This window comes from Brienomyrus brachyistius, chromosome 9, assembly GCF_023856365.1.
Source record: "Brienomyrus brachyistius isolate T26 chromosome 9, BBRACH_0.4, whole genome shotgun sequence".
Lineage (NCBI taxonomy): Eukaryota > Metazoa > Chordata > Actinopteri > Osteoglossiformes > Mormyridae > Brienomyrus > Brienomyrus brachyistius.
This window is the reverse complement of record NC_064541.1, coordinates 18,985,350-19,011,098: the sequence shown is the minus strand read 5'-3', so window position 1 is coordinate 19,011,098 and position 25,749 is coordinate 18,985,350. Positions and strand designations below refer to the sequence as shown.

The 25,749-nt window shown below is 42.3% G+C and overlaps 2 protein-coding genes across 4 annotated transcripts; both read left to right on the top strand.

Moving 5' to 3' along the window:
• LOC125749491 (ubiquitin-conjugating enzyme E2 E1) lies at positions 1-10,150 on the top strand. 3 transcript variants are annotated; one of them, XM_049026795.1, is made up of 6 exons: positions 1-264; positions 1,086-1,246; positions 1,728-1,778; positions 6,210-6,342; positions 7,061-7,208; positions 8,325-10,150. In XM_049026795.1, the coding sequence occupies exons 2-6, from the start codon at positions 1,092-1,094 to the stop codon at positions 8,420-8,422; spliced, it is 585 nt and encodes a 194-aa protein (XP_048882752.1). In that variant the 5' UTR covers positions 1-264; positions 1,086-1,091; the 3' UTR covers positions 8,423-10,150. The 3 variants fall into 3 exon arrangements, with proteins under 3 accessions (XP_048882752.1, XP_048882751.1, XP_048882753.1); XM_049026794.1 differs by having other exon boundaries at positions 5-264; positions 1,064-1,246; XM_049026796.1 differs by having other exon boundaries at positions 16-264; positions 1,155-1,246.
• A 5,268-nt stretch (positions 10,151-15,418) lies between these two features.
• On the top strand, positions 15,419-23,405 carry nr1d2a (nuclear receptor subfamily 1, group D, member 2a). Its single transcript, XM_049026779.1, has 8 exons — positions 15,419-15,789; positions 17,317-17,529; positions 18,189-18,277; positions 19,102-19,246; positions 19,744-20,429; positions 20,901-21,086; positions 21,445-21,655; positions 22,259-23,405. The coding sequence occupies exons 1-8, from the start codon at positions 15,771-15,773 to the stop codon at positions 22,453-22,455; spliced, it is 1,746 nt and encodes a 581-aa protein (XP_048882736.1). The 5' UTR covers positions 15,419-15,770; the 3' UTR covers positions 22,456-23,405.
• Positions 23,406-25,749: the final 2,344 nt, after the last annotated feature.

The following is a 25,749-nucleotide window of genomic DNA, read 5'->3' as shown; positions in this document are numbered from 1 at the left end:
CTACTATATAAATTACTTTTATTTGTGAAAGTGGAGGTCGGTTCCGGGGAGGGGAATTGCTCGCTGAATAGTTATTCTGAGGTGGTTTAACGTCTCTCGGCTGAAGTGGAACCATATCGGGTTTCCGCTGAAGTCGCTTCTTTCCACGCCTGAACTTCATCACCCGCGAGTCCGGAGCGTGACTCCATAGCTACTGCCGCGGCCGCACTTCCGCTGCGCGAGGTGGCTAGAGGCGCGGACACGGAGAGCGGCGCGTTCGCCGAGGTAAACCCAAACGCCGCTGGCCCGCTCATCGAAGTGCTCGGCAGCCGAGCCGGGAAAGTAGATGGGTCAGGGGGGGGTGAGGACCCGTCCGACCGAAGTGGCTGCCTGGCTAATTGGTTAGCGAACTGGGCTTTCGACGGAACCGGCTGGGTGTGTAAAGAAAGACGCTAGTCGGGCTTCGCGGAAGAGCCGTCGGGTCTCGACGGCCCGGAAAGGTCCAGCCGACCACCTTCTGGCAGCCGCCGGTCGAACGTGTGCTTACGGTCGGTCACAGGGGACGCGCGGCTCCTGTCACGTCAAACTTTTCCAGGCAGCATAAAGAATTAGCCAGCCGGCTAGTTACCCTAACTAATCAGCTACTAACCCAGCTACTCAACTTAAGCTGTGGGACGTCTCCGGAACGGACGAGCCCGCTGAGCGCTGGTGTGGGCGAACCGTAGCGATAAGTCAACGTCTATGCTGACCTCGGTCAGCTAAGTGCTAATTAACCCATAACCACCGAGCTGCAGCCACTGTGCAGAACAGACTGGTGTCGGGTTCGGGAAGTACCGGCCCGTGTGAGACCAGAGCGTTCTCTCGCTATCATCCGAACCGCTCGGCCATAGAGACACCGGCTAGCTAAGCGGCTGCAGTAGCCAGGCATTTAACTTCATATGTGGCCGTTTTATAAGTAGCCGCCCCGCTAACCGAGCCGCGTTCCTAGCCGGTGTCCCTACCCGCAGGACGGGCCAGAACTCGGCTCTTTCGGAAACTTTTACGGTGTGCTGTATGGCTTTTCTTTAAAACAACAAAACCGTAGGTACGCTTCCTTTTCGCCTGAGGCCGGCATGTCGGATGAGGATTCGAGAGCCAGCACCAGCTCTTCATCATCATCCTCTTCCTCGACCCAGCAGCCCAAGCAGAAAGGCGCCCCCACCAACAAACGGGAGGGCAGAGGCAGCATGAGCAAGCCGACCAAACTGCTGTCGACCAGCGCGAAAAGGTGAGGAGTCCACCGGGAGAAAGGCGACATGTGATGGGGACTGTAAAGCGGTCCGAATACGAACCGTACGTTTTTTAAGGCTGGCCCTCGGGGACTGACTCCTGGTTAGGAAGGTCCGGATCGGCAGGAGCTCTTTCGTGTCGTGTTTTCACCGTGAGGGATCTGGGAGCTGCGCTCCTTGGTGTCAGCGGGCTCATTTGCATATTAAGTTAAACAGCTTGTTACTCCGACCCGATTGACCGAATCGCGTGTACCGGTTCGGGATCTATCTGTGATCGCCGTATAGTTTTTGTTGTCTGCGTCAGGGGCACTTTGGGGGGTAGTTATTGATGCTTTTTTGGGTGGGGAAACGCCATGCAGTGGCGTTTAGTGTAAACGGCCATGTTGTTGTGAGTGCGGGGGGTCGGCGAGGCCGCGCCGATGATCGGGAGCGTGCCGAGGGTGCGGAGGTAACGCGCGATCCGCTTTCTGTCCCCGCCAGGATTCAGAAGGAGCTGGCCGACATCACGCTGGATCCACCGCCGAACTGCAGGTAAGTCTGTTTACCCATCTTCGGTAACTTTTATCTAGTTTCTAATCCTTTTTATCCATGTTTAATCGTCAAATTAAGATCGGATGATTGTAGGTTATACCAATTTTAGCATGTTAATTTTTGCGCAACCTTTCTCGTTTTAAGCTTCCGACTACCTATGATGGTTATACGTTGCACGTTTGTTTGTAAAAGGATCGTGTTTCTGTATTTGCTTTAATTGACGTTATTTACCTATTACCGTATTTTGTTTAGAATTGTATATAAAGCACGCAGATGGCCATGGCTTAATTGAAATTTTTTACCGTGAATTGTTTAAACCTAAAGCCTGCTCCTATACATTTTGGCTTTACCTGAGTGGAAAATTCAGCATGAAGACAGATTTTTAATTATTATTTAATTTTTTTACAGATTGTGGTTAGAGCAGCATTATAACTTGTAGGTCAGACTAAGTTCTTCAGTTGTTCAAATGTAGTACTGCAGTGTGAGAGAATATCACGCATTGGCACTGAGATGTCTGATTTGACTACATTTTAACCAAAATGGTTTCAAGTGTGAAAGTGTTGTATGATGGTGAAAGGTTGATGCTTATTTTTGAGCTTACTTTCGCTGTTGCATTGGTGGTACTTAAGTTGCTAATGCATCTCCAGAGAAACTGCCTATAGGAGTTGTACCCACATGGAGTGCTATGCAATTATACTATATATATATGTAAACTGGGTGTGGCTGTGTAATTAACTGGGTATTATCAGTGTTTTAACTAAAGTTTGCACTAGTGAGGTTAGGCAGCAACCATTGAAACGTGAAACAATGAGTGGCCTGCGTTGGATTTGATGTAGACACCGGGCCTATGAAATGTGGCACCTCACTGAGAATTTGAAACGATTGTCATATTGTCTGCAAAGAACAAAAGTGCTTATGTGACAATTCTGTGACAGAGAAAGCTGTCAGTCTACGGAAGTTAATTTCTGCTCTTGGCTATTATTTGAGTACATTATTGGTACTTTTCAGGCTTAAATCTACCTCTTGCTTAAAAATATTAAATGAAGCCTTAATGTTTTTGTTATTTATCATGCAGCAACCAGAAAATTCTTTGTTTTAAGAGTTTTCAAATAGGATGTTGAATTTTTAATGTACATTCCGTGCCCTGACTATACAAATATCTGCATTTCTCTTCTATTCATGAGTTTAACTGCCAGTTGTCCATGTGTCGTTTTTATTTTAATGGCTTTGCGAGAGCTGATGCTCATGACTGCCCCTGTATAGCGGTTCATTAGAGAAACCACAGAGGTAGAGCCCTTGGTCACTGTGATTTGATAGTTCACTTCTCAGACTGGTAATGCCTTCAGGTGGTAGCATAGTTTTATGGTTGTGTGAATAGCATAATTGTATATTTGCTAAAACATTTGAAGCAGCTGTTAGAAATACTGAAGCAGGAAAAAAAAGTGCTTAGTGTTCTGTGATATGCAAATGCCTGGGTTTAATTTACGGTTAGTTAATATCTCAGTATGAGTGAACCTTGTGTGATAATTTCAGCAAGAGGTTTAAATGATTGCCCAAAGTGGCTCCTAAAGTAAACAGACAGGGGGAAAATCCCAGCAAATTATATGTAAACAAACGATTCTTCAAAGCATATGGTCAGACCTTTTGGTCTGTAAGGCAAAAGCAAGCAGAAGAAAAAAGGGATGAAGACTGCATGCACAGTGGGTCTCCAGGGACGATCTGCGTTTAGACTTATATTCTTTTATTTTGTAAATAAGCTTTGTATGACCTGTTTGGCATCCTTTCTTGTGGCAGTTCCTGCCCAGATTCTGCCTCTGAAACCACGGCACTGAGGAAGCAGAGGGGTGAGCTTGCCCTGTGGCCTCTGCGGCAGAGCCGCTAAATGCACGTTGGACACAGGCTTTGCCAGAGCGAGGGGCCAGCGCCGGCTGTGTTGCTGTGTGGTTTTGCTGCTGCATTTCTCCCACTATGGACTCCTGCCTGCATGTGGAACACAGCAGGGAAATGCTGCACCACACTAGCCAGTTTATTAGCACATTTATTTGTGACCCTTTAAATCTCTTAAAGGGACAGACCCACTCTACCATTACAGCTACCTGCTTCAGTACTTGGCCAGGGAAATGGCAACAGTTCTGTTCTGCTTTGATCACAACTCTCTTTGGCACTAAGGGTGGCAGCCTCCTGACAGTGCCAAGGCTACAGAAAACCCATCCAAAAGTACCCATGTGCCTCCATCTGTAATGGCCCATCAGACCATGTCAGATTAGTCCTGTGGACTGCAAAGATTGCACCTCGGAATGGTCTGTAAAACCTGACTTCTTGCACCCCTCAATATTGTCCACTTGGGAACTCTGCAGAGTGGTAGTCACTGAGATCCTTTGTAGTTGCTGAATTAATTTGGTTTTTATGTGGGTGTTCAGGTAAAATAAAGCATCCATTTTACGTTTTTATTGACATGGCTTGTCATCACACTGGTATTCCTAGCTCACTGTGCTTGCAGTTTTTGTTATGAAATGACACTGAGATTTAACATTTATTACACTATCATAAAAAATGCATGTTTTATAGAACTATTGTAGTCCTTTTTCGTCTCTCCAAAACACTTTAACAAGCAAAACTATCATCGCTGACAACCTGGTCCACTTGAATTATATGTGTTCACAGCAGAATTTAAATGACTGCTTGGCACAGATTTCCTCTAGGGGAAAAAAAAATTGAATCCCTTAATCAGGAGTAATGCATCACATTTGAAGATGGCAACTGACAAATGTTCTTGATATAATGAATTTTTTTTTTTGTGCAACATCAGAACCTGTAATGAGCTCTGAGTTTGCACTGAGTATTAGGTACAAGTTGATGGCAGATTTCCCCCTCTTGAGGCTGTTGTATGTCCTTATTCATTGGTTCTTCATTTTGATGAAGTGTTTCAAACACTACTGAGTCATTGTGTTGTGTGTATGTGTGTGGTTTCATTTTGAGCAATGTGCATTCACCCTGTTGAGTCTTTATGCAATGGTGGTAAAAACACTTGATGTTGGTAAACCTTGGGATTTCATAATTCTGTACGTGGCCCAAAACCACAGTCCATCCCCATCTGTCTTCAGTACCTGCTGCTTGTGTCCACAGTAGCTTCATCTTCTAAACAAAACTAATGGGCTGTCTGGCAATTTTCCCACCAATGAGTGGCCATGTTTATGCAGAATGGAGAAATTGTCTTTTGTTAGACCACTCTGGAGATTTAGATGAGTTAGGTTGTATTGTTGGGTGTTTTCTGAGCTGTTTTGTTAGTATCTCCTTTCCAGGGTCTTAAAGTTTTTGAGGTTGCAGTGTTGTCAGATACCTGGCCTTTTTTTTTTGGTATGCTGTGAAGTAACTATGCTGTTAACAATTGCCTTTGGGCTAACATTGGCCGCTATTGGACTTGCTAGAAGTAAGAGCTTTTTTGTTTCTCTTCTCACAGTACAGATAAGGAATGGTAGACACATTCGACGTGTGCTCTTCAGTGACGACATTTTTGGTTCAGAATGCACAATGAAATGAATACATTTCTTGAAATGAGCGGAACCTAAATTAACAAATAGATCCTCAACACAGATAATGAATACCGTGAGTTGGCTAGGGCTGGTTAGTCAGTCGTAGTGGCGAAGTGAGAATTTTGAAAACCTTCTCACATCAGCTAAATCAGTAGTTTAGGAACATTTTTGTTTCCCAATAAATTCTACTAACACTGGAGAGAGATGAGTTGATAAGACTGAGACTGGCTGTTATACCGAACTCGCATATTGCCAGGAAATTCAGACTGAGCCAAAAAATAACTAAGGCTATACCAGTGTTTATCTCTGCAGGTATACAGCCATACTCGGAACACAGGATACTGGATATACTGGATTTAGTTAATTGTCATTTGATATGATGCAAAATAAAAATTCAAACAAGAAATCAAATATTTATTTTTACAAATTTGCATGTCTTTTGTTATACGGATTTGTTGTAAGTCAACACATTACCTTTTGTTTGGTTTATTATCGCTTTTAAATGCAGTTTAGATAACAAAAATGAATTTTTACTGGACTAAAATTGCACCAAACATAAACATTATACCCAGCCATAAATTTTTGTGTACTGTTACACCTCTAGGTTTTTTATTGAAGCAATAGGTGTTACCCAATTATTCATGTTCTTGTAATGTTGGTATTTGCATTAGGAGATGAGTGGCCAGAAGCTTCCGAATTCTAACTGTACCACCAAATGTCTTGAAATCGCAAAAGTGTGTTTGTCCAACAGTTGATTTGTATTGTAGTATTTCACACTATACCTTCACCAGGCTTCTAGAGAATCGCCCATTTATATCTTGTTGTGACAGATTTACATTTTGGACAGTTGCTGTCTAGATCCTGTATCCCGCTCTAATTCAGTGGTGATATTTTTCAGTGCTGGACCGAAAGGAGACAACGTATATGAATGGAGGTCCACGATTCTTGGGCCCCCTGGGTCTGTATATGAAGGAGGGGTCTTCTTCCTTGACATTGCATTCACACCAGATTATCCATTCAAACCCCCCAAGGTACTGTCAACCCTGCATTCTGTCGATTTTCAAATACAGGAATCTTAGCAATGACTGTTCAGTGTGTTTCAGCATGATGTTTGTTTAATAACAAGTATTACTAGGTATCGTACTGGAATCTCTTACCAGAAAAGCTAAATTTGTATAATATCATTCATCTTTAATGCTGCTGCTTTACTTCTAGAAACGGCATTTTCTCCCTGTAGGGTTCACCTACTACAGGAAACGTATTATAGACATTATCTAGATTCAGTTTTACTCCTGAACCTTCAATTTAGCACTAATTCAAGGTACCTGTTTAGGGTCCATGATGTGCTTCTCTTCAGATATACTGGTTTATAAGTTAAATGAACATTTGCAGTAAAGCTAGGCGGACAGGACACCTTGAAGCTTACGCCATTCCAACACTCGTATGTTTGTCTGCTCAGAAATGGCAAAGTGCATATTTTTACTAGAGGATGGGTCTTGAATGGTTTAGTGACTGAAAAATGCCATGCATATATTCTGCATAGAGAACTTCATAAAGAAAAGCATTCTATGCCTTGTGCTCCCTGCTTGCTGTATTTCTTTCCCACCACCAGAGGGTAGTGTCACTGCTTGAAATACCAATATAACACTGAATGAATGAGAATGAAACGCAAATATGAATAGAATGTTTAGTATAAGTACAAGTGTTTTAAGGTAACGGCAAAACCTGAATTTTTTTTTTGTCTATTAGGTAACATTTCGCACAAGAATCTACCACTGTAACATCAACAGTCAGGGTGTGATCTGTCTGGACATCCTTAAGGACAACTGGAGCCCAGCTCTCACCATCTCCAAAGTGCTGCTGTCCATCTGCTCCCTGCTGACCGACTGTAATCCTGGTAGGTGTCTCTACAGCGCTCCAGTCCCTCCGTCATTTACTTAAAAGGTGATCCTTTTTGGAAGGTGTTTAGTGGTTAGTGCGTATTTTATTAATTGACTGACTGTGTAGTTTTGTATGGTACAGTATGGTTATGGTGCCCCCACCCCCAGAGGGCAGCATGTGCCTCAGTGAGTTAGGGATCTGTGCCTGCTGTGTGGTGAAGCCTTGTGACTGACAGAATACTCATATCACCATTAGGCCCTTTAGCAAAGCCTTAGCCCCAACACTAGATGACCTGCACTTGCTCCCTATCTCTCCTCTCACCTGTGTGCTTCTGGCCATGGGGATCAATGAAGTACCGGTATTCCAATAAGCGAAATGTTTATTTTCCTGAATCGGGTGTGTTGAAGTAGCTTTAAAGCCTAATCCTGATTTGCTTTCGATTCATGCGAACTCCTGCGTCGCCATGTCAGTTTTGTGTCTTGATGTTTCACCATATTTTTCTATTGTAAGAGATTCTGCATCAAATAAAGATAAATTTGACAGTTAGTAACAAGGAAGTAGCTTCACTGCGATACAGAACTTATTGTTCTGTAATGTTTTTCCCTATTTAGTAGAGTCAAGCTACAGAGAGCATCCATTCGACACTAGTGGAGTTTTTTTCTTTTTTTTGTGAGGAGGGTCTGTAGTAATACAATTCAAGTAATTAAAATGAGGCACAGATGTTTGAAAGTGATGTTAAGTCCTGCATTAAAGTGAGCTAAATATAGAAACGCGCCATCTTGATTTGTTTCTTTTTGTGGGGCTGATTTAATAATTTCTTACTGTTACGATGTATTGCTAGTAAATGTTAGCGGATGCCATGTGACAAACCCACAGCACAAATGAGATCTCACTAGTTCCATTTACAGCGACTGTCTGCAAGACTGTCATGATAAGACCTGGCAGCTTTCCTCTGGTACTTTACTGAAGCAGGGACCGCTTATGAAATTACTCGGAGCTACGATGACCTGTGCTTCCATAACAGTTTAGTGTTTAATAATGAAAGTGTCTTGTGTTTAATATTAGAACATTTATATAATGTATAATGTTCTGTGTGGAATGGTGAACACATCTTTTTTTTTTCTTTGTCCAGCTGACCCTCTGGTTGGAAGCATCGCCACCCAGTACATGACGAACAGAGCAGAGCACGACAGAATAGCCAAACAGTGGACCAAACGGTACGCGACATAGGCAGGCGGCCCCAGGCACCCGCGCGGAGCCTGTGCTTCGACAGCTGCTCATGGAACGCCAACTGGGTGGGGTGGGTGGGTGTAATTTCTATTGCCGATTTTTATTGCAGTCTTTTATTGCCCGCTGACTGTTGGGTTTCACCATTGTAAGTCATCATACTCCTGCTAGACAGTAAAAACAGCAATACGCTAGATTTGTCAGTTACTCTTTGTGTTCATGGATTTCAGTGAGTTTGTGCTTTTGAAATTTAAAAATACATTTTTACATTGACTACTTGTAAAGAATATTAAAGCTTAAGTTTTTCCTGTTTGGAGATTTTCAGTTAAATATGAACATTTTAATAAAGCCTTTTGATGAATAATTCATTTATTACAAAAAACAATATTTAATATGCTTGGTTGCCAGAGCCTGTGGTCATTCAAAATTTTCCGTTCTGGTTGTTTGTGGAGACAAAGTAATGTATTTATTACGACCGTCATTATTTATTATTGATACAAGAAATTAGGAATGTTGGGATGTGACATGAAGTCGGCTACAAAGTGAACTTAAATCCTGTATCTACTCCATACTCCATTTTAAGTGCATGTGGAACTGCTAATAAGTTTGTTGTAAACCACTGGAACTGTAATTTGAACCCCACTCCCCCTTGGATGTTTTGCATTAAATTTTATTCTTAAAATTTAAGGGAAGTGTTCAGGTCTTCACACTTTTTTTTTTTTTTTTTTTGCTATTGAATATTCAAAATTGACTCTGATATGAATCACTTTACCTTCATTGTCTTGTGAATGAGACTTGGAGTTTTCTGAAAGAATAACAATGTGTAAATGCTTAACTGTAAATGATGTTTTCCCAGTATCAAATAAAACGTGCGTGCTTTTGCAATGTAAATATTGCAAAGAATCTTTATTAATAAATTAGGGCAGCAGAGCTTAAGAACGCTAAGTAAAGATCCCTGGCTCCTGGTCCCAGGAGGAGCTCTGCTTTGAACAAAAAATACAGGGGTTTTCCTGCATAGTCACCAGATGGCTGTATACATTTTCACCAGTGATAAAGAAGCTTTAAGACGCAGTCTGGGCGATATCCCCCACACCATTTCTGTAATCATGTCCTCACAGCATTCTCAGCTTTATTTCTGGATGCGTAGCGCTGTCCTTGAAGGTCGTCTTTTGGTTTTGGTATAAGTTTGAAGTTGCAGGGTGCCAAGTATGGGCCGTGGTGGAAGAGGTAGGATGTGGAGATTCAGCCTCAGTTATTGCTTCCATGGTGGTCAGTGAAGTGCATGGCTTGGCGTTGGCATGTTTCAGGATAAACTCTCTTGCCCCCTCAATTCCTTCATAGTTTTATTTAAACCTTTGAGCAAAAATGTGTTAGACCTTCATGAAGGCAACTTGAAATGTAATGTGATGGCTCCACAAAACTTCTGCATCATTGGCGGTTATCTGGTGACTGGAAGAACAAATATAAGTAAAGATTAAAGAGCATATTGGAAGAATTGCTTATTCACATATTCCAATCCAGCTGTGAGTAATAGGGATGAGGCATCACTTTTCATTCAATCCTTGTAATTATTTTTTGTAAGATTGCTTTGGATTAGTGTCCACAATTGAACTAATATATTTTTAATGAACAGAGCTACTTGTGCTTTTTCTTCCAGCCTGCATCTGTCAATTGCTGCATTTTCCAATGTGAGTCTGGTCTCCCCATCTAAAATAAAGCAGGTTTTTTTTTTTTGACACTGTGTGAAATTGTTTTGATTTGGCTCTTTTATTCCAGTGGGATATAGGGGAAGTACTGCAGTACACGCAAAAATGAATATGTTCATTGTTTTTTTTAATTTTACATTAAAAGGAAATATTTCAACGCGTTTATGATGGATGCTCCTTGACGCTAGTAGCATCTCCTTTGACGTAGATTTTGTGCATTTTTAAGATACAAAACGAAACTAATAGAAGTACTCAAAAAAAATATATATTTTCGCTTGACGTTTTTGTGGTGAATCGCAAAGTATTTTGTGCAATGGAAACGGAATTTGTGACGTAGCCATTATGTAGGACATGTTAATTGTTTTTTCTTCTCTGTTTGCAATTTTACTTGTAGACTTAAAATTCGGTGCACAAGTTCAAGATGGCGCTGCTGCAGCAGGCTGCCGTCACAACCGCTCCGCCATTGCCTCAGAGCTCTGCGATGAGCATTTCACTGCAGGCTGTACTGTGTGTGATGATGCATGTGACAAATTTGAATTTGAACAATTTCAATGTAAACACAGCTGTCTGTTGGCCTTGCCCAGGCTCCAAGAGAGGTCAATGTGAGCATGTTTATCCTTTCAGGGGAGAGTCTACTTTGCTCTTGATAGCCGCCATTCGTTCATAGTTCTGCTAGGGCACATATTTGATATCCAGGTGTGAACCTGCTTTGGCATGTCTGTGAGGAAACCGCTTGGCCAAAGCCCAGTTTCTGAGCACACCTTCAGTGCTCTGTGAACAAAGCAAATTTGCCGCTCATGTCTGGGCCAATTAGTTGTCAGTAACTAATTTAAACTGTAGAACCGAGAATTGTTCTGTCTAGATGATTTTAAATCAGTTGACAGACATTTACCAGACGAACAGTTTCCAGAGCCTGATTGCCCAAACACATTGAAGATGGCCCAAAACATCGCAGGTCCTCCTGTGCCTTCAGAACGTTTGTTTGTTGGAGAGCCCACAGCATCATTGAGGGTCCTACGCTTATCAGCAACACGCTGTTCTTTCTGGCAAGCTGAACATACACTTGGACAGCCAAGTTCAGAGAGCACTCCTATGCAATCGATCAGAGTAGGTAATAATGTATAATAAACAGAACTATCCTGGACTCCCACGTCAGATAACACTATTGCAAAAACATTACAGCATTTATTCAAAGACTGGTCAGTGTTGGTGATCTTAGGAGGCTCTACACAAGCGTATACCAATGTTTCTGGTTTACTGTCCCGTTGTAGGTGTTATTTTAAAAGTAACTTTTTACATGAATGTAGCGCTTCATAAATGTTTGTCCGTTTGTCTTAAGTTCTTATCATAGAGAACTTCTTACCCAGGGGTATAGCTAGAAATTCTGCCCCCCCCCCCAAAATGGCAGTGGAGGGGAGGGGGTCCTCACATTAGATATTGCTGATCGGGTCCTTCAACTTGGGCCCCCATAAAGTTGTGGGCCCCTTTTAATTTTGCCAGGGAGTCCATGTCCATTCAACTTCCTTGGTGTTACCAAGGATGTGTGGAGGTTTTGCAGTAAAACATTCAATCATTTTACAATAGCCACATCAGTCTTGTACTTGAAATCACTAAACATTTAAAGCTAACAAAAGCATCATTCACATTTAATCCAGTTTGTCATTCAATCCACAGATTTCCTGACTATAAATGGCATAACATTTGGTTAGCGCTTAAATTCATAATTATGTTTATTCACCACAACCCTACCCAGTACATATTCAATCACAGACCTCTGGTTTTTACCAGAATGCACTTAAAATAAATTTTAATTTTAAGGCCAAAATTTCAGCTTCAGCTGGAACAAAGAGTTTGTATCCTCTAGTGTATCAGAGTGACCCAACTTTTAAAGGGTTCTGTAAGCAGTTGATGTAGTGGGACCATAGCCACAAGGAGGGTTACATAATTGTGCTATGGAGGACAAAGGTATAAATGACAAAGTAAATTTGGAAACAATTGTTTCACTAGGTCATGCTTCACACGTTATGCATTCGATGCGTTTTTGTCGCACCAACCCACTTCCTGTCAGTGCAGATCTCTTCCTGTTTTTAATCCTCAAGCCAATGTCTTTCTCCTCCGAGTATTACGCCACAATGATGCTTATTATTATTATTATTATCATAAAAAAATACTGGCATACTACCACAGAGTCAAGAATTTTCCTTTAGTTTCTGAATGGGGAGATTGCCCTTAACCTTCAGTGATGGTAGCCTGAGACATTCTGCCTTAAGTGATATTAGCGATTGTCAACATCAGTCTGCTCCATTTTCCAAATAAGTGCTCATGCTCAGAAGCTCCATAACAACAGTCTGCCCTTTGCCCACACGGCGAGTACACAAACCCACGGAGCAGACAGTCCCTTCGTTGGAGCAATCTGCTCTGGAAAATGTGAACCCTGCATGGGTAGCGTTGCTCTATTTTAAAGCTGTTTCCAGTGCTGCTTGCCAAGAGGGACCCTCCTCTCCCTCAGTAAAAAGGGGAAATACCTGATTATACAGCTAATGAATTAGTAATACAATTCGTGATCTAGTTATTGTCGCTTGTATGTATGAAAGTGAAGAACATTTATAGTGTGTTTCTCGTAAATGAGTAGCTACATAACCGGTGGCATTTCAGTTTCTGATAAATCAATATAAATCTTCAGTTACTGTGAGCACCGTTACACCGCAAGCACTTGTTTTTTTCACCAGGAAAATAACAAAAGGGTCAAAATCCAGCACGAACAGACTTGTTTTTAATAAAGTCATACAGCTTGCAGCTTGAATTACATCTGTTTATCAGATGGGCACGTGATTTATCGTGTCTATTCCACGTTTGCAATGGCATATATCTTACACTGTCCATTTGCAAAATGCAAAGTATTTCGGATTAAAACTAAAGTTGGTGCCAGCAGTCAGTCACCGTAGGAGCAGTCAAACACAAATTAAATATGGGTTTAATGATCTGAGTACCGTAATACTTTTGTGGGCCATCCCTGACAAATGAACTTCCCTACGAGTACAGAGGTAACACTGGCAGGTCAAAGAGGTGATGTATATTTTTTGCTGTGGTCCATCTCAGCCCTGGCATTTTGCAAAGCAAAATTGTGGATAGGCACCATTTCAAAACCACACGTAAGACATAAAAAAACATACATACGCAGATATTAAAATTCTTTAAACTTTGTCACTATTATACATTGAATCATGTGCAGCAAATGACAACCGCTACTTATCTCCTACCAGCTAATGTTTAAAAAGCATTTCTAAAACTGAGTCACACATGCACAAAAAACAACTGCCTCATAAATTAGGCAAAAACACCCCATGTAAGTACAACTATTTGGATGATTCTCATGAAACCATCAACCTCACTTCCAAAATATCTGTGTCCGTTTAATGCTAATTTAATAAATGTATGTGTAAAATCTATATGTTGTGTTCCATCAGGATTGCCACATGATTATTTAAAAAATTTATTAAGTTTCAGTGAAATATGAAAAATATTAGGTTGTAGACTCCAAAAGTTGTTGCGGTAATGACAAATCAGTCAAAATCAAATAAAAATGTTAATTAAAATATATATTATTTCAGAGTTTCAAGTAACTGCGCATGACTGTTAAGCAATTTTTAAAAACGTGAACATGTATTGGCTTTCCTAATGATCTTGATGTTTTCAGACTGTTGTGGTAATGAGATTCGCGACTTGTTTTCGGAAATGTCAAAAAACGTTAAATTTGCTGTAAAGGATTTAAAATTTACCCTTACTTCAGAACTTTAGAATTGCTAAAAAAGAAATTTGTTGTTATAAGTCTTTTTAAACAGGCCTAGTTCATGATTGAAATCTTCAAAACCAAGATGACGTGAGAATAACCCATTTACGGATGGCATGGTTAGTAAGGAAATACTGAAGGACAGTGTAATTTGTACAGGCAAAACTACAAACGTAGTTGGCCTGCCATCTACTGAGCAGCGTAACAGGATCTGGGCTAGCACATTGATTACATAGATACCAGAGCAGACATGTGCGTCATATATTTTGAGTTTTAGGCCAATGAAGCATATGTCTGTAGAACAACAACACAGAAACAATTCAGTCACCTTCTTATACTTGCAGTAGCACGTTTACGTGGCTAGTTATTGTAAACAGCCAGCTAACCTTGTTTACTAACGCTGACGGTGTGACAGTTCATAGAAGATGACAACCGCTACTTACTGTAAGTTTAACTACCTGTTATTCACAGTCAGTGTAAGCACATTATTATATTATATGAATAATTTATGTTACATTTAAAAAAAATATTGGGCAGGCACGTGCACGTAATTGATTGGCACACCGCCACTGCTGGGTTTAAACGGTATTGTGAGATTGTTGGGGAGAAATTCGGATTCCATTCATTGAGAGCTTAGAAACTATGCCAGAAGGGTTTCGAAACTTGCTGGCGTGGAATACATGGACTGGCCATTAATTCAAATAAAACTTCTCTGATTTTTTTCCTGACTGATTTTCAGTGCACAGTTAAATAGTAATAGTTTACATTTTAATACATCAACACTATATGTACTTGGATTGGTTTAGATGTCAAAAACCAAATGAAAAATTATTTTACAACCATATCTAATACATGTGCGTCTGTATTCTCTCATTTCAAAACAAAGCATTTTTTTATCAGCTTATTCAAACACGCTTCCACTTCCACACCAAACTAGTGCGATTCCTTTCCTAATAAAAGAATACCTTTCATTCAAACATCATCAAAAATGTATTTTATGCTTTAACCATTTAAGCGATTAATGCAAAATTTAATGGACGCGATAAAATTAAATATTTTGTACTGAGTTTTAATGGTCCGTTTTGTATCTAGGCAGAATGGTGTAGTTGGTTAGCATTTTAACTCTTATAAATTAGGATGGGTTATACATATTTAACGATTAAACAACGGCCTTTCCATTTGTCCGAGTATTTTAAGATACTGACATAATAAATCTGATAACTTCACACACAAAACATCTCAGCATTTCGTGCCATTGGAAACACCAAACACTTTTCAATAAACCCACACGAACCTGTGCTGATGAGATCGGTACCAAGTAGGAGGCAAACTAAGGCGGGCGAGAGTTAAAGAGGTTCCCTGAGGATCCTCGTCTTTGAACTGCAGAAGTGTGTCACTGGGTTAAAATGACTCAGGGGCAGGGGGCGGGGCCGGGGACTGGGTCACGTGGTAGCGCTGCTTAGAACATTCAGTCCCGGACAGCCAGTGCGGTTGTTCTAAAGAGCAAAATTCAGTATTACGGTCGAGGTTACAGTAGAACAGTCAAAGTCACAACTCTGATTTCCAGCAGCGTCCAAGTACCCATTTTATTTATCAAGTGGGATATCTCGCAGAGGCAAGAAAGCATGGGCCAATGCTGAACTGTCTATTCACCGTTGTTTGCTTATTTTATTCAAAATTGTAAACTTTGTCGACTGCTGGATCACATTTAAGTGTATAGTGTTCCTGGCTTGTTAGGTGTGTTTACAAGTCAGTGCCAACCTACAAAAACAAATAGCTTCGATACAGAAAGACACATACCTCTGTTTCAACTACTTCAAACTTTGGGATTTCGGGTCTTCGACGGTCGGAAGATATGGAATCGACAAAGGCTGGTAAGTCTGAAAATCGTTAATATTGTGGAACAAATGGAAATGTGTAATCCATAAAAATGTATCATTTTAACTTGATGCACTTTGCGCGATCTTAAGTATTCAGCAGCCTGTCTGTAATGGGAAATAACCGTCAGAATGACATTTTCTTAGGAGCTAAATGACTAGTAACAAATATTTCTTCAGTCTACGTGCAAGGTTTTCACGCACTTTTCTTTCTGTTTCGCCATTATATCTCTTACATGCATATAAGGCTTCGGTCGTCTTGTTTTGTTAATTCGATTACATTATGTATTTATATATTTATAAATGTACGTTCGTATTGCACTCATAGCTCCCTATAGAAGTACATTTACTCACATGGACCGAACACGCTAGCCATGTGCGACTGTGTACACGCTCCCAGCTCGCTGCCGCTGATTGGCCGAGCGCTGCGTGTGACGTAGACGTTGCATAATTGCGCGAGGTATATTGGTGCGGCGACAAGCTGCGAGTCCACGTGAGGGGTGGGAGCTCGCGGCCATGACCTAGTTTTCCGCTTTCCCGGAGAAAATGTGAGAGGCGCGCGCGGAGGCGTGTCCGGGAAGCGCGTTCATTCATCTGCGTGTCATGCGTGACCCCCGCGGGTCGGAGAAGCGCCTGCCGCAGTCTCACTTTCAGGCTCCTATGCCATAAGGCACTTTAAATAGCCGTTAGGGAGCCCTTGTTGTTCATTCATAAGGCAGTTTATAATCCACTGTGGCCATGGCTTTAAATAGAAGCCATAGAGAAATCTCACGTCGTCATCGTTTTGTGGGAACACACTGTACAATCGACAGAGATAAACAGCGACGAATTGTTTTATTGCCGTGATAAAGTGCTTAACCCAGTTGCTACGTGGTCTGTTTATATAATTTGTTCTATGTTGAGCAGGCTACAAATTATAACTAGTGCCATTTATCCTTACAGCGTGGTTGTTGAGAAAACTACAATCCATTTCATTGTACATTCCTAAGGTTACTTCAAAAATAGCGTTTTAATTTGCTTTGCTTTTGACTGTAGTGTAACAATGTACATTGTCCACAAATTACTAAATTATTAAGTTATGTGGGACAAGGTCTAAATACAAGATCTGTGGAACTTATTCCGTTTTAGACTGTAGATTTGTCTTTGTATTCATTTGTGTGGGAGAGAATTTAATTTGATATTCATGGAGGGGGTGGGGGATCGGCATTGCTGAATAATTTAAATGCAACGGTCTACTTTTGGTGGGGATGAATGATGCCAAATTAAATATAGGAGGAACACCTCCCCCACCCCCTGGCTACTACACCCCTGGTTGTAATGAGTACCTCTACAGAAGTTACCAAAAATAAACTTTAAAAATATACATTGACATTACGCTTGTCAAACAAGGGGGGAAACGCAGGGGAGGCAGTTAGCAGACACACTGATGACAGCTTTGCGCAGTCTTGGAGCCAGTTCAAAGCAGCTCTGCAATGGGGCACTTTCTGTACTGACACCGCTTGTCCGTCACCCCTGTCCTCCAAGGGGGAGTCATCGCGTACATCCACTCATCGAGCTCGGAGTCGTGTCTCAGCGACAGCTCTGACAGCAGCCAGCAGCCATCTCCGCCGCCCCTCCACCCATCCCGGAGCCAGAGATGTGACGCGTTTGCCAAAACTCCTTTTGCCGTGGCCAGGCCCCCGCACGGGTCAGAGAGGATGGCACGCTCTGTACCCAACACTGATTGTGGCGCTTCTAGTAAGTCATCCGAGATTGTCACGCAGCCTAGTAAAGACAAATAAACTGCTTATGCAAACCTTAGCCTGTTTGTGGTGTTGCTGGTATGTAAAGAGATTATAAGCATTCATTCTAGTAAATATATTTACAGTTACTTAGGTAGTTATCTGAAGTGACATGCAATTGTGAAAACATGGTCAACCGGTCCCTAGAGCAGTTGGGGTTTAGGGCCATGCTCAAGGGCACACTGGGGATGTGACTCTGCCTACTGTGGGATTTGAACTGACGACCTTCTGGTCACGGTCCTAACCGGCATTATTACATACCATACCCAGAGAAGGATCACCCCATGTGGGATCTTACACATTACTTACACTACACATTGCCTCCTTATATATATATATATATATAAGGAGGCAATGTGTAGTTCAGTGAGCAAAGTCTGTCATCGGTAGGTCTCCTGTTTGAGGTCCGGCCTTGGCAGAATAGTCACATGTCTGTGGGCCCTTGAGCAAGACTCTTAACCCCAACTCCAGGGGTGCTGCTCACTGGCCGACCCTGTGCTGTGATCGTCTCAAGCTTGCTCTCACTTGTATATGTGTCTGTGTGTCTCATGGAGAGCAAGCAGCTGGGTCTGAGCTCTGTTATAAAATGGGTGGTTTCCCTTCCTGTGTTGGCAGAGGTCAGTGGCTTGGTGCTACTCTGCAAGGTTTGCGGTGACGTGGCATCAGGCTTCCATTATGGCGTCCACGCCTGCGAGGGCTGCAAGGTGAGGAAGTCAGGCGGAGACCATTAGACTGAACTTTGAGATAAACGACCAATGGGTGTCCTGTACCCCCTGCCATACATGCTGATCTGCCCGGACCCCCTGCAGCCTGCACATGTGCAGACGAACAAAAATAATTAGCCATTTAATTAACAACTTCATCTTTAAAAAATAGTGAGAGCTGCCTTCTAAAAGCTAATAAAATTGGTGACGTGAACAAGTGTCAAAGTAGCCTAGACTAATAAACCAGAAAGACGAATGGCTCACACTCTGCGGAAGGTAATAGTACTTATTGAAAATGAATATACTGTAAAGATTATTTGTCAAGCATTTGTAAGCAGGGACAAACATTTCTTGGGAAACGGGCCTCTTCTGTATGATGACAGTGATCAAATTGAGACTTTTCGTTGATTGGCTACATATATATATGACATGACATGACATGACATTCCGGAGTGCAAATCCATTTTCCTTTTCGAATGAATGCAGAATAGGTGCATATCTTTCCCACTTTGAGCCTCTGCTCACAGCTCCATTTATGAAGAAAGATGATTTACAACACTCATAATTAGTCTTTGAAATGTGGGTTTCCACTTATAAACACAGCCGAAGCCGTATTCGTCTTCCTTGACTGTGAGTTTGGCAGTTGATGACCACGCGTGCTCCAGAACGCACATACGAGTCACAGATTCACAAATGGAGATAAACTGGATGGTTTATTTTCACTCATTTCTGCAGACGAGCCAAGTTGCACGCTTGTTATGTGGGTGAAGGGTGGCGACGCAGTCAGTGTCGTAATATAAGACCTTTACTGTAAAATCCCACAGGGTTTCTTTAGGCGGAGCATCCAGCAAGACATCCAGTACAAGAAGTGTCTTAAAAATGAGAATTGCCCCGTCATGCGGATAAACAGGAACCGATGCCAGCAATGCAGATTCAAGAAGTGCTTGTCAGTGGGAATGTCAAGAGACGGTGAGCTAAAGAACAATATGCTGGATTTGTAGGGCAACCTGCCTTCACCTGACTCCGGTGGGGAGATAAACTCACTCAGACAGTGACTCCTTTGTATGGTTTCAGCTTTAAATGTCAAGATATGTGATGTTCTTGTTTTGTTAGATGAGATTGTATAACGAAGGAGGTGTGGGGGTGTTCATCTAATTACGCTCCCCTTTGCTTAGTATTAATGCACAAAGTTTACGAAGGCAAATACATCCTTACTTAATCAATGACACGAGTTATTAATGATCGATTCTTTCTGTGGATCTATTACTGAAATGTATTAGTTTTAGAATTTCTCACGCACGTAAAGGCCGTAGGAATAGATGGTAGAAATCTTCGACTAAAAATGGGAAGTATTTTTGCTGTGAAATGTAAAAAATAACCTAATCGTAGCTGATATTTTGTGAAATCGTAGCTGCTTTTTGGTATTGATGTCCCCTATTTTGATTTTATCCTCTGTCCTCCCTTAGCGGTCAGGTTTGGTCGCATTCCCAAGCGTGAGAAGCAGCGCATGCTTCTGGAGATGCAGAGCGCCATGAACAGCATGATGAACAGCAGCCCGCTGCATAATCAGCTCCACGGCAACCATGCGCCTCTCTGTCCCACCGAGCAAATCTTCGGCGATCCCAAAAGCTCCCCGACGTCGTGCTCGCTGGCTTCTTCCCCTCCGAGCCCTCAGGAGAAGTCCTACGACGTCAAACCCCGAGCAGCCATGAGCTCCTCCCCAAAATCCACGTCTTCCTTCTCTTCAGACAGCGGGGAGGAAGAGGTCATTGGGACGGTGACCACAGCACACAAGGAGAACTTCATGTACAACCAAGAGCAGTGTGGCACGGAGCCCGAGGTCCCGCCGCCTTCTGTCGTCCCCGGACAGGGGGGCGCCGGCAGTGATGAGAGGCAAGTGAACTGGAATCGCTGGAACAATCACGTTACAATGGGACACTGTAGCCTGCCCCCCCAACAAGACCAGCAAGGGACCAACAGAGTCTACAGGGACAATTTCTTCAACCACTGTCCCGACCAGCAATATAAAAGCCCTCCTATCAGCCACTGCCCCGCCTACACAGACAGCCAGCTATTCAAAGGCCATCATATCGTCGAGGCTGGTAGAGGATTTGCTGGGTCGTCCTGGGCCACTGGGAGCAGGATGCACCTGGTGAGTGTACAGCACAACTGCCACACTTGGAATTAATTTCCATTTTGTTTAGATTGTCAGATAAACGCAGCTAAAAATAGCTTTAATTACTAGCTATTTTATTGGTGGTTTGTAATCTTTGGGCTGTTCTAAAATTATTCATAGGATTCAGGCTGAAAGTATAATATTTTATACTTAAAGTTTTATAGTTTTATACAGTATAAAATTGTATTATTCTGTTACATTTGTGTTTGTTGAACGAATTCTTGAAAGGACTGAATCTTTTAATTGGTTCATTTGATTTAACGGATATTTCACATTGTGACACGATATGTGAACATGTGTGTCAGGATATTCTGCGACAGAGGGGAAGGCACCTTGTCCAGTGTTGATTTCTTATCAGTTATATTGACTGCTTGGTTAGGAGGAATACCGTAAATAGACGTCCGCGTGACTAACACCACCTCTGCTGCCGTCATTCCTCCACAACAGGTGTGTCCCATGAATATGTCACCCTTCGTGAACCCGTGCAAATCCAGCCAAGAAATCTGGGCGGAGTTCTCCATGAGCTTCACTCCGGCCGTCCGCGAGGTAGTGGAGTTTGCAAAGCGAATTCCTGGATTTCGGGACCTCTCCCAGCAAGACCAGATCTGCCTGCTGAAGGCTGGAACGTTTGAGGTATGAGCGTCTGTAAATATAATAAATAACGCATGAACAGACTTAATCTAGACTTTTTCTGTTTGTTTCTTTAATCTCTTCCTCAATTTTAACCCCAGTTTTTTGTGTAACTGCTATTTATGCCAATGGACATTATTTTGATTTATATCAAAATCAGAGCAAAATATATAGCATGAAGCATATAATTATAACAGCATGCAGTTAATTTCTGGGAACATATTGTCTTTTTCTCACTAAATTGTAGACCCTTCTAGAAGTCGGTCAATTACAGTCTTGCTGTAGGCTTCTCCCTGACACCAGGCTAAAATCATGCAGTAAATCTTCTCAATCTCGACTGAGAAAGGATTTGTTTCGGCAGGTGCTAGTTGTACGTTTTGCATCGCTGTTCGACTCGACGGACCGCACGGTGACCTTCCTGGGTGGTAAGAAGTACAGCATGGAAGCGCTGCGCTCCATGGGAGCCGGTGACCTGCTGACGTCCATGTTTGAGTTCAGCGAGAAGCTGGCGGCCCTGAAACTCAGCGAGGAGGAGATGAGCCTGTTCACCGCCGTCGTCCTGGTTTCTGCAGGTCAGTGCATAAGTCTCATGCTTCATGGGAACATACTTCACTGTAGAGTATTTCTGTCTCAGAATAAAGATCCTCTGAGTGCATCAAGCAGTGGGAAGGTGGCTGTCTGACCAAAATCTTACCTGCACTGTCACTATGTCCCAATTATATGTGGACGTTGAGAATGTTTTTCTTGCGAAGATAAGTAAATGTGTTCAAAATATACCACAAATAGAGATATTATTTATTTTTTTTACCTATACTGAATCAGCAGTGATGGATGGATGGATGGATGGTTGGTTTTCTTGCAGGAGCTTTAGTGACATTAGTTATATAATCAAACGTTATCAAATGGGGGTGGCATAATAGTTCGCACTGTTACCTCACATCTGTGAGACCAGGGTTCAAGTCTCTGCCCTTTCGTTAAAGGCGGAGCAAGGCCCTTAACTCCGCCCTAGTTGCTTCAGTCTCAAAAAATGCACATCGATTTGGGGAAAAAAAAAACAGGGTAAATGGTAAATAAATAAAAACATAATATCCTGTGACTGTAGCTAAATTATAGCTACATGACCCCATATCCAGGTGGGTTGGCGTAACCTCAGCCATTGTGTCCTCCTCATCCAGACCGCTCGGGTATCGAGAACGTGAACTCCGTGGAGGCTCTGCAGGAGAGCCTGATCCGCGCCCTGAGGACTCTCGTCATGAAGAACCACGCCAACGCAGTGGCCACCTTCACCAAGCTGCTACTGAAACTCCCAGACCTGCGCTCCCTCAACAGCGTGCACTCAGAGGAGCTCCTGACCTTCAAAGTGCACGCCTGACCTGCGGCAAACGTGCATGTAAACGTGTCCGTTCACCTTGTACAGAACTGTCAGAGAAGGGGGCCACGAGTGAATGGCACTGTGTGCTTCACAGAACCCCTCCCTCAAGCCCAAATAAACGCACACATTTATGAAAGGTTTGCTGATCTGTGAGCTGTTAGAAGCACTTTGTTATCGTTCAGTGCAATATAAATCTATCTACTTTCCAGTTATTTCCATTTTGATGTTATTTCCTTTGTGTTTTTGAGACATACTGTACTTAATAAGCATGAATGTAAGTCCAAGCCGAAGCAGAACTTGTGGAGGTTCTGGTTTCACAGAAGCTGGTGGTGCTGAAGAAGGAGTCTGTAGTGACCCAGCACGTTCTCCGCAGGAAAAGCTTGTTTGGCTTGATCGCGGTGCAGATTTCTGTCCGCGTGCTGATTTCATTATAAACATTCTACCTCTTTTGGAAATTCAGACAGACATATTGCGGTTTTACTGTTTCAGTAGCCTTCAATATTATATCAGGCAAGAGCACTGTTGCTGTTCTGGGGAGTCGTTTCAGATATCATGTTTTTCTAAAGCAGAGGGACAAATGTGAAACACATAACTGCCCGTGTGTGTGTGTGTGTGTGTGTGTGTATATATATATATACATATACATACACTACTCTCCTCATTTTTTGCATTGCTGTGATGTGTAATGTAAAAGAAATGGGTTCTATCTAAATGGGCATGTCATGCTGGTGCCTAACTTGAACCCTGGCAATGTCTGATACTGCTAGTTCAGTGCTGAGATTCTTTCGGATATGAGGTGTGGTTTGTGTGCGCGTTGCGTCTAACTCGGCTAGCTCGTCGCTGACACTTGAGATGTACGCAGGCCCATTTTGTGCATCGTGCATTTCTGCGGCAAGAAGACTCCCGGCAGATGTGTGTGTGTGTGTGTGTGTGTGTGTGTGTGTGTGTGTATAAATGACATTCACTTCAACTACTCAGCACAGCTACAAAAACCCGAAACTTGCAGTGTGGCCCAAATATGAAAATGATTTGCTAATCTAATAGCAGCCTTTCTATTTTTGGAAATTGTGTTAACTTCCTGTTCATTTTTCTTGCAGTCTGCCTGACAGATTGTCTGATATTTTGCGTGGATCTCTATCACATTTGCTTTCCCTAGTTCCCCCAGTCCTCACTTTCTTACTGTAGTCTGTCTGTGGTCTTTCCAGAGAGACACATCCTTAAGTATATACATGTTTTCACATAAATATCAGTCTCTCTGTCTATGTCTCTCCCTGTTTCACACCCTATTTTGTCTGTCACTATATATATATATATATATATATATATAATGTAAAGGTATAAATAAACAGAAGAGCAAGTACTGTTGTGGGTTTTTTGAATAATAGGGAGTATTAAATGTTCCAGCGTTTGTTATAATTGAAACAGCAAACACTGATTGACACATCATTACTCCAACATTTTTTTTTCTTCAAACTTTGTGGCACTATACTTTAGGAATTTGATGGAAGGTGTATTCCAAATTGACTGTGCTCAGAAATGACCAGAAATATGCACTAAAACAAATAAAAACATAAACACACAAAATTCTTCACGAACAACCAGTCTATCAGGTATACATTCCAGTATTATCAAAATGTCTTAATAGAACACCGCTAGAACACACAAAATTCTTTTTAATCACCACGTACAAAGCTGATTTAATGAGTCACAAACAACATGAACAGAAGGAATCCATCGAATATTTAAAACATTCACTTTATTGTTCTACTAATACTCTTGAAGGTTTAAACCAATGCCAATCAGATAAATCCAGATTAATAAATCCGATCTAAATGCCTCAAGCCAGCTGGTAAAAGTGACTCCGTTGTTCTATGAAGTCTCACAAACCTAAGTACCACCTGTTACTGTAAAAATGATTAAATTACCGCCTACCCCAAGCTTGTTGCAATGTTCTTTGAAAATTCTGGTAAATATTTGCTGGTAGGGGGCAGCATGGTGGTGCAGTGGTTAGCACTGTTGCCTCACACCTCTGGGAAGCAGGTTCGAGTCTCTGCCTGGGTCACATGTGTGTGGAGTTTGCATGTTCTCCCCATGTCGTCGTGGGGTTTCCTCCGGGTACTCCGGTTTCCCCCCACAGTCCAAAAACACGCGGAGGCTAATTGGAGTTGCTAAATTGCCCATAAGGTGTGCGTGTGCGTGTGTGAGTGAATGGTGTGTGAGTGTGCCCTGCGATGGGCTGGCCCCCCATCCGCGGTTGTTCCCTGCCTCATGCCCATTGCTTCCGGGATAGGCTCCGGACCCCCCGCGACCCAGTAGGATAAGCGGTTTGGAAAATGGATGGATGGATGGATGGATATTTGCTGGTATTTTCTGAAGTAGAGTCATGCTGCCCACTTGCTGGCTTATAGATATAATATAAGGGGGCAGTGTGTGGCTCAGTGTGTAAGCCTGTGTGCCTGTAATCTGTGGGTCCTTAGGCAAGGAACCTGAGAGTTCTATGTTGTGGTATTATAATCTGCTACGCAGATCCATCGCAGTAGTAAAAGTTACAGTATACATATATTTTTTAATGCCATTGCTTTGGGGAATATGCTTCTTGGCTTTCTTGAAATATAGCAGCCACGAGGCGGAAAACATGGACCAGCGCTCGGCTGTTCTCTTGAATCTTTTTCAGCCAGGAGTGAGTTTAATGCCCAGGATGATCGACAACCCTTCTTACTCCAGCAAGCACACCTGGGCTGGCACAGGCCAAAGCCGCAAGATAAACATTTATCCAGAAGGCACATCTGTACCCATATGTACGTCTAAAACTTTGTCACTCTTGTGTAATGTGTTGTTTTTCTTCTGTTGCCAGTAAAGTCAAATTCCCATACTGGTTTCTATTTAACTCCAGCCCACAACTGTTTAGTTGCTGTTAGAAGTGCTAATATATATTTTAATTCATAATTAACGCGCAACACTAAGGCGCCTGTTCGTATCTCTTCGGTTCCTCCCACAGGCTGCCTCCTACATCGGGCTGCCTCCCACATCCTGTGTCATTGGCACTTTCAGTAAATCCTCTGCAGACCAATTTTGCCTTGTTCTCCGTCTCTCTTGGAAAGATACGGGTAACGGGTTTACCTGCGAAGTCAGTCTGCCTAATTTTAGTGAATAAATATAGAGTATTTTGTTTTTTCCCGTATTGTATCTGTAATCGTTCCTTCCAGACTTCTCATCTTAAAACGTATGGCCAAGAATGATATCATGGGTCAACAAACAACTCTTTACTGCCTCCATGTGGTGAGATATAAGAAG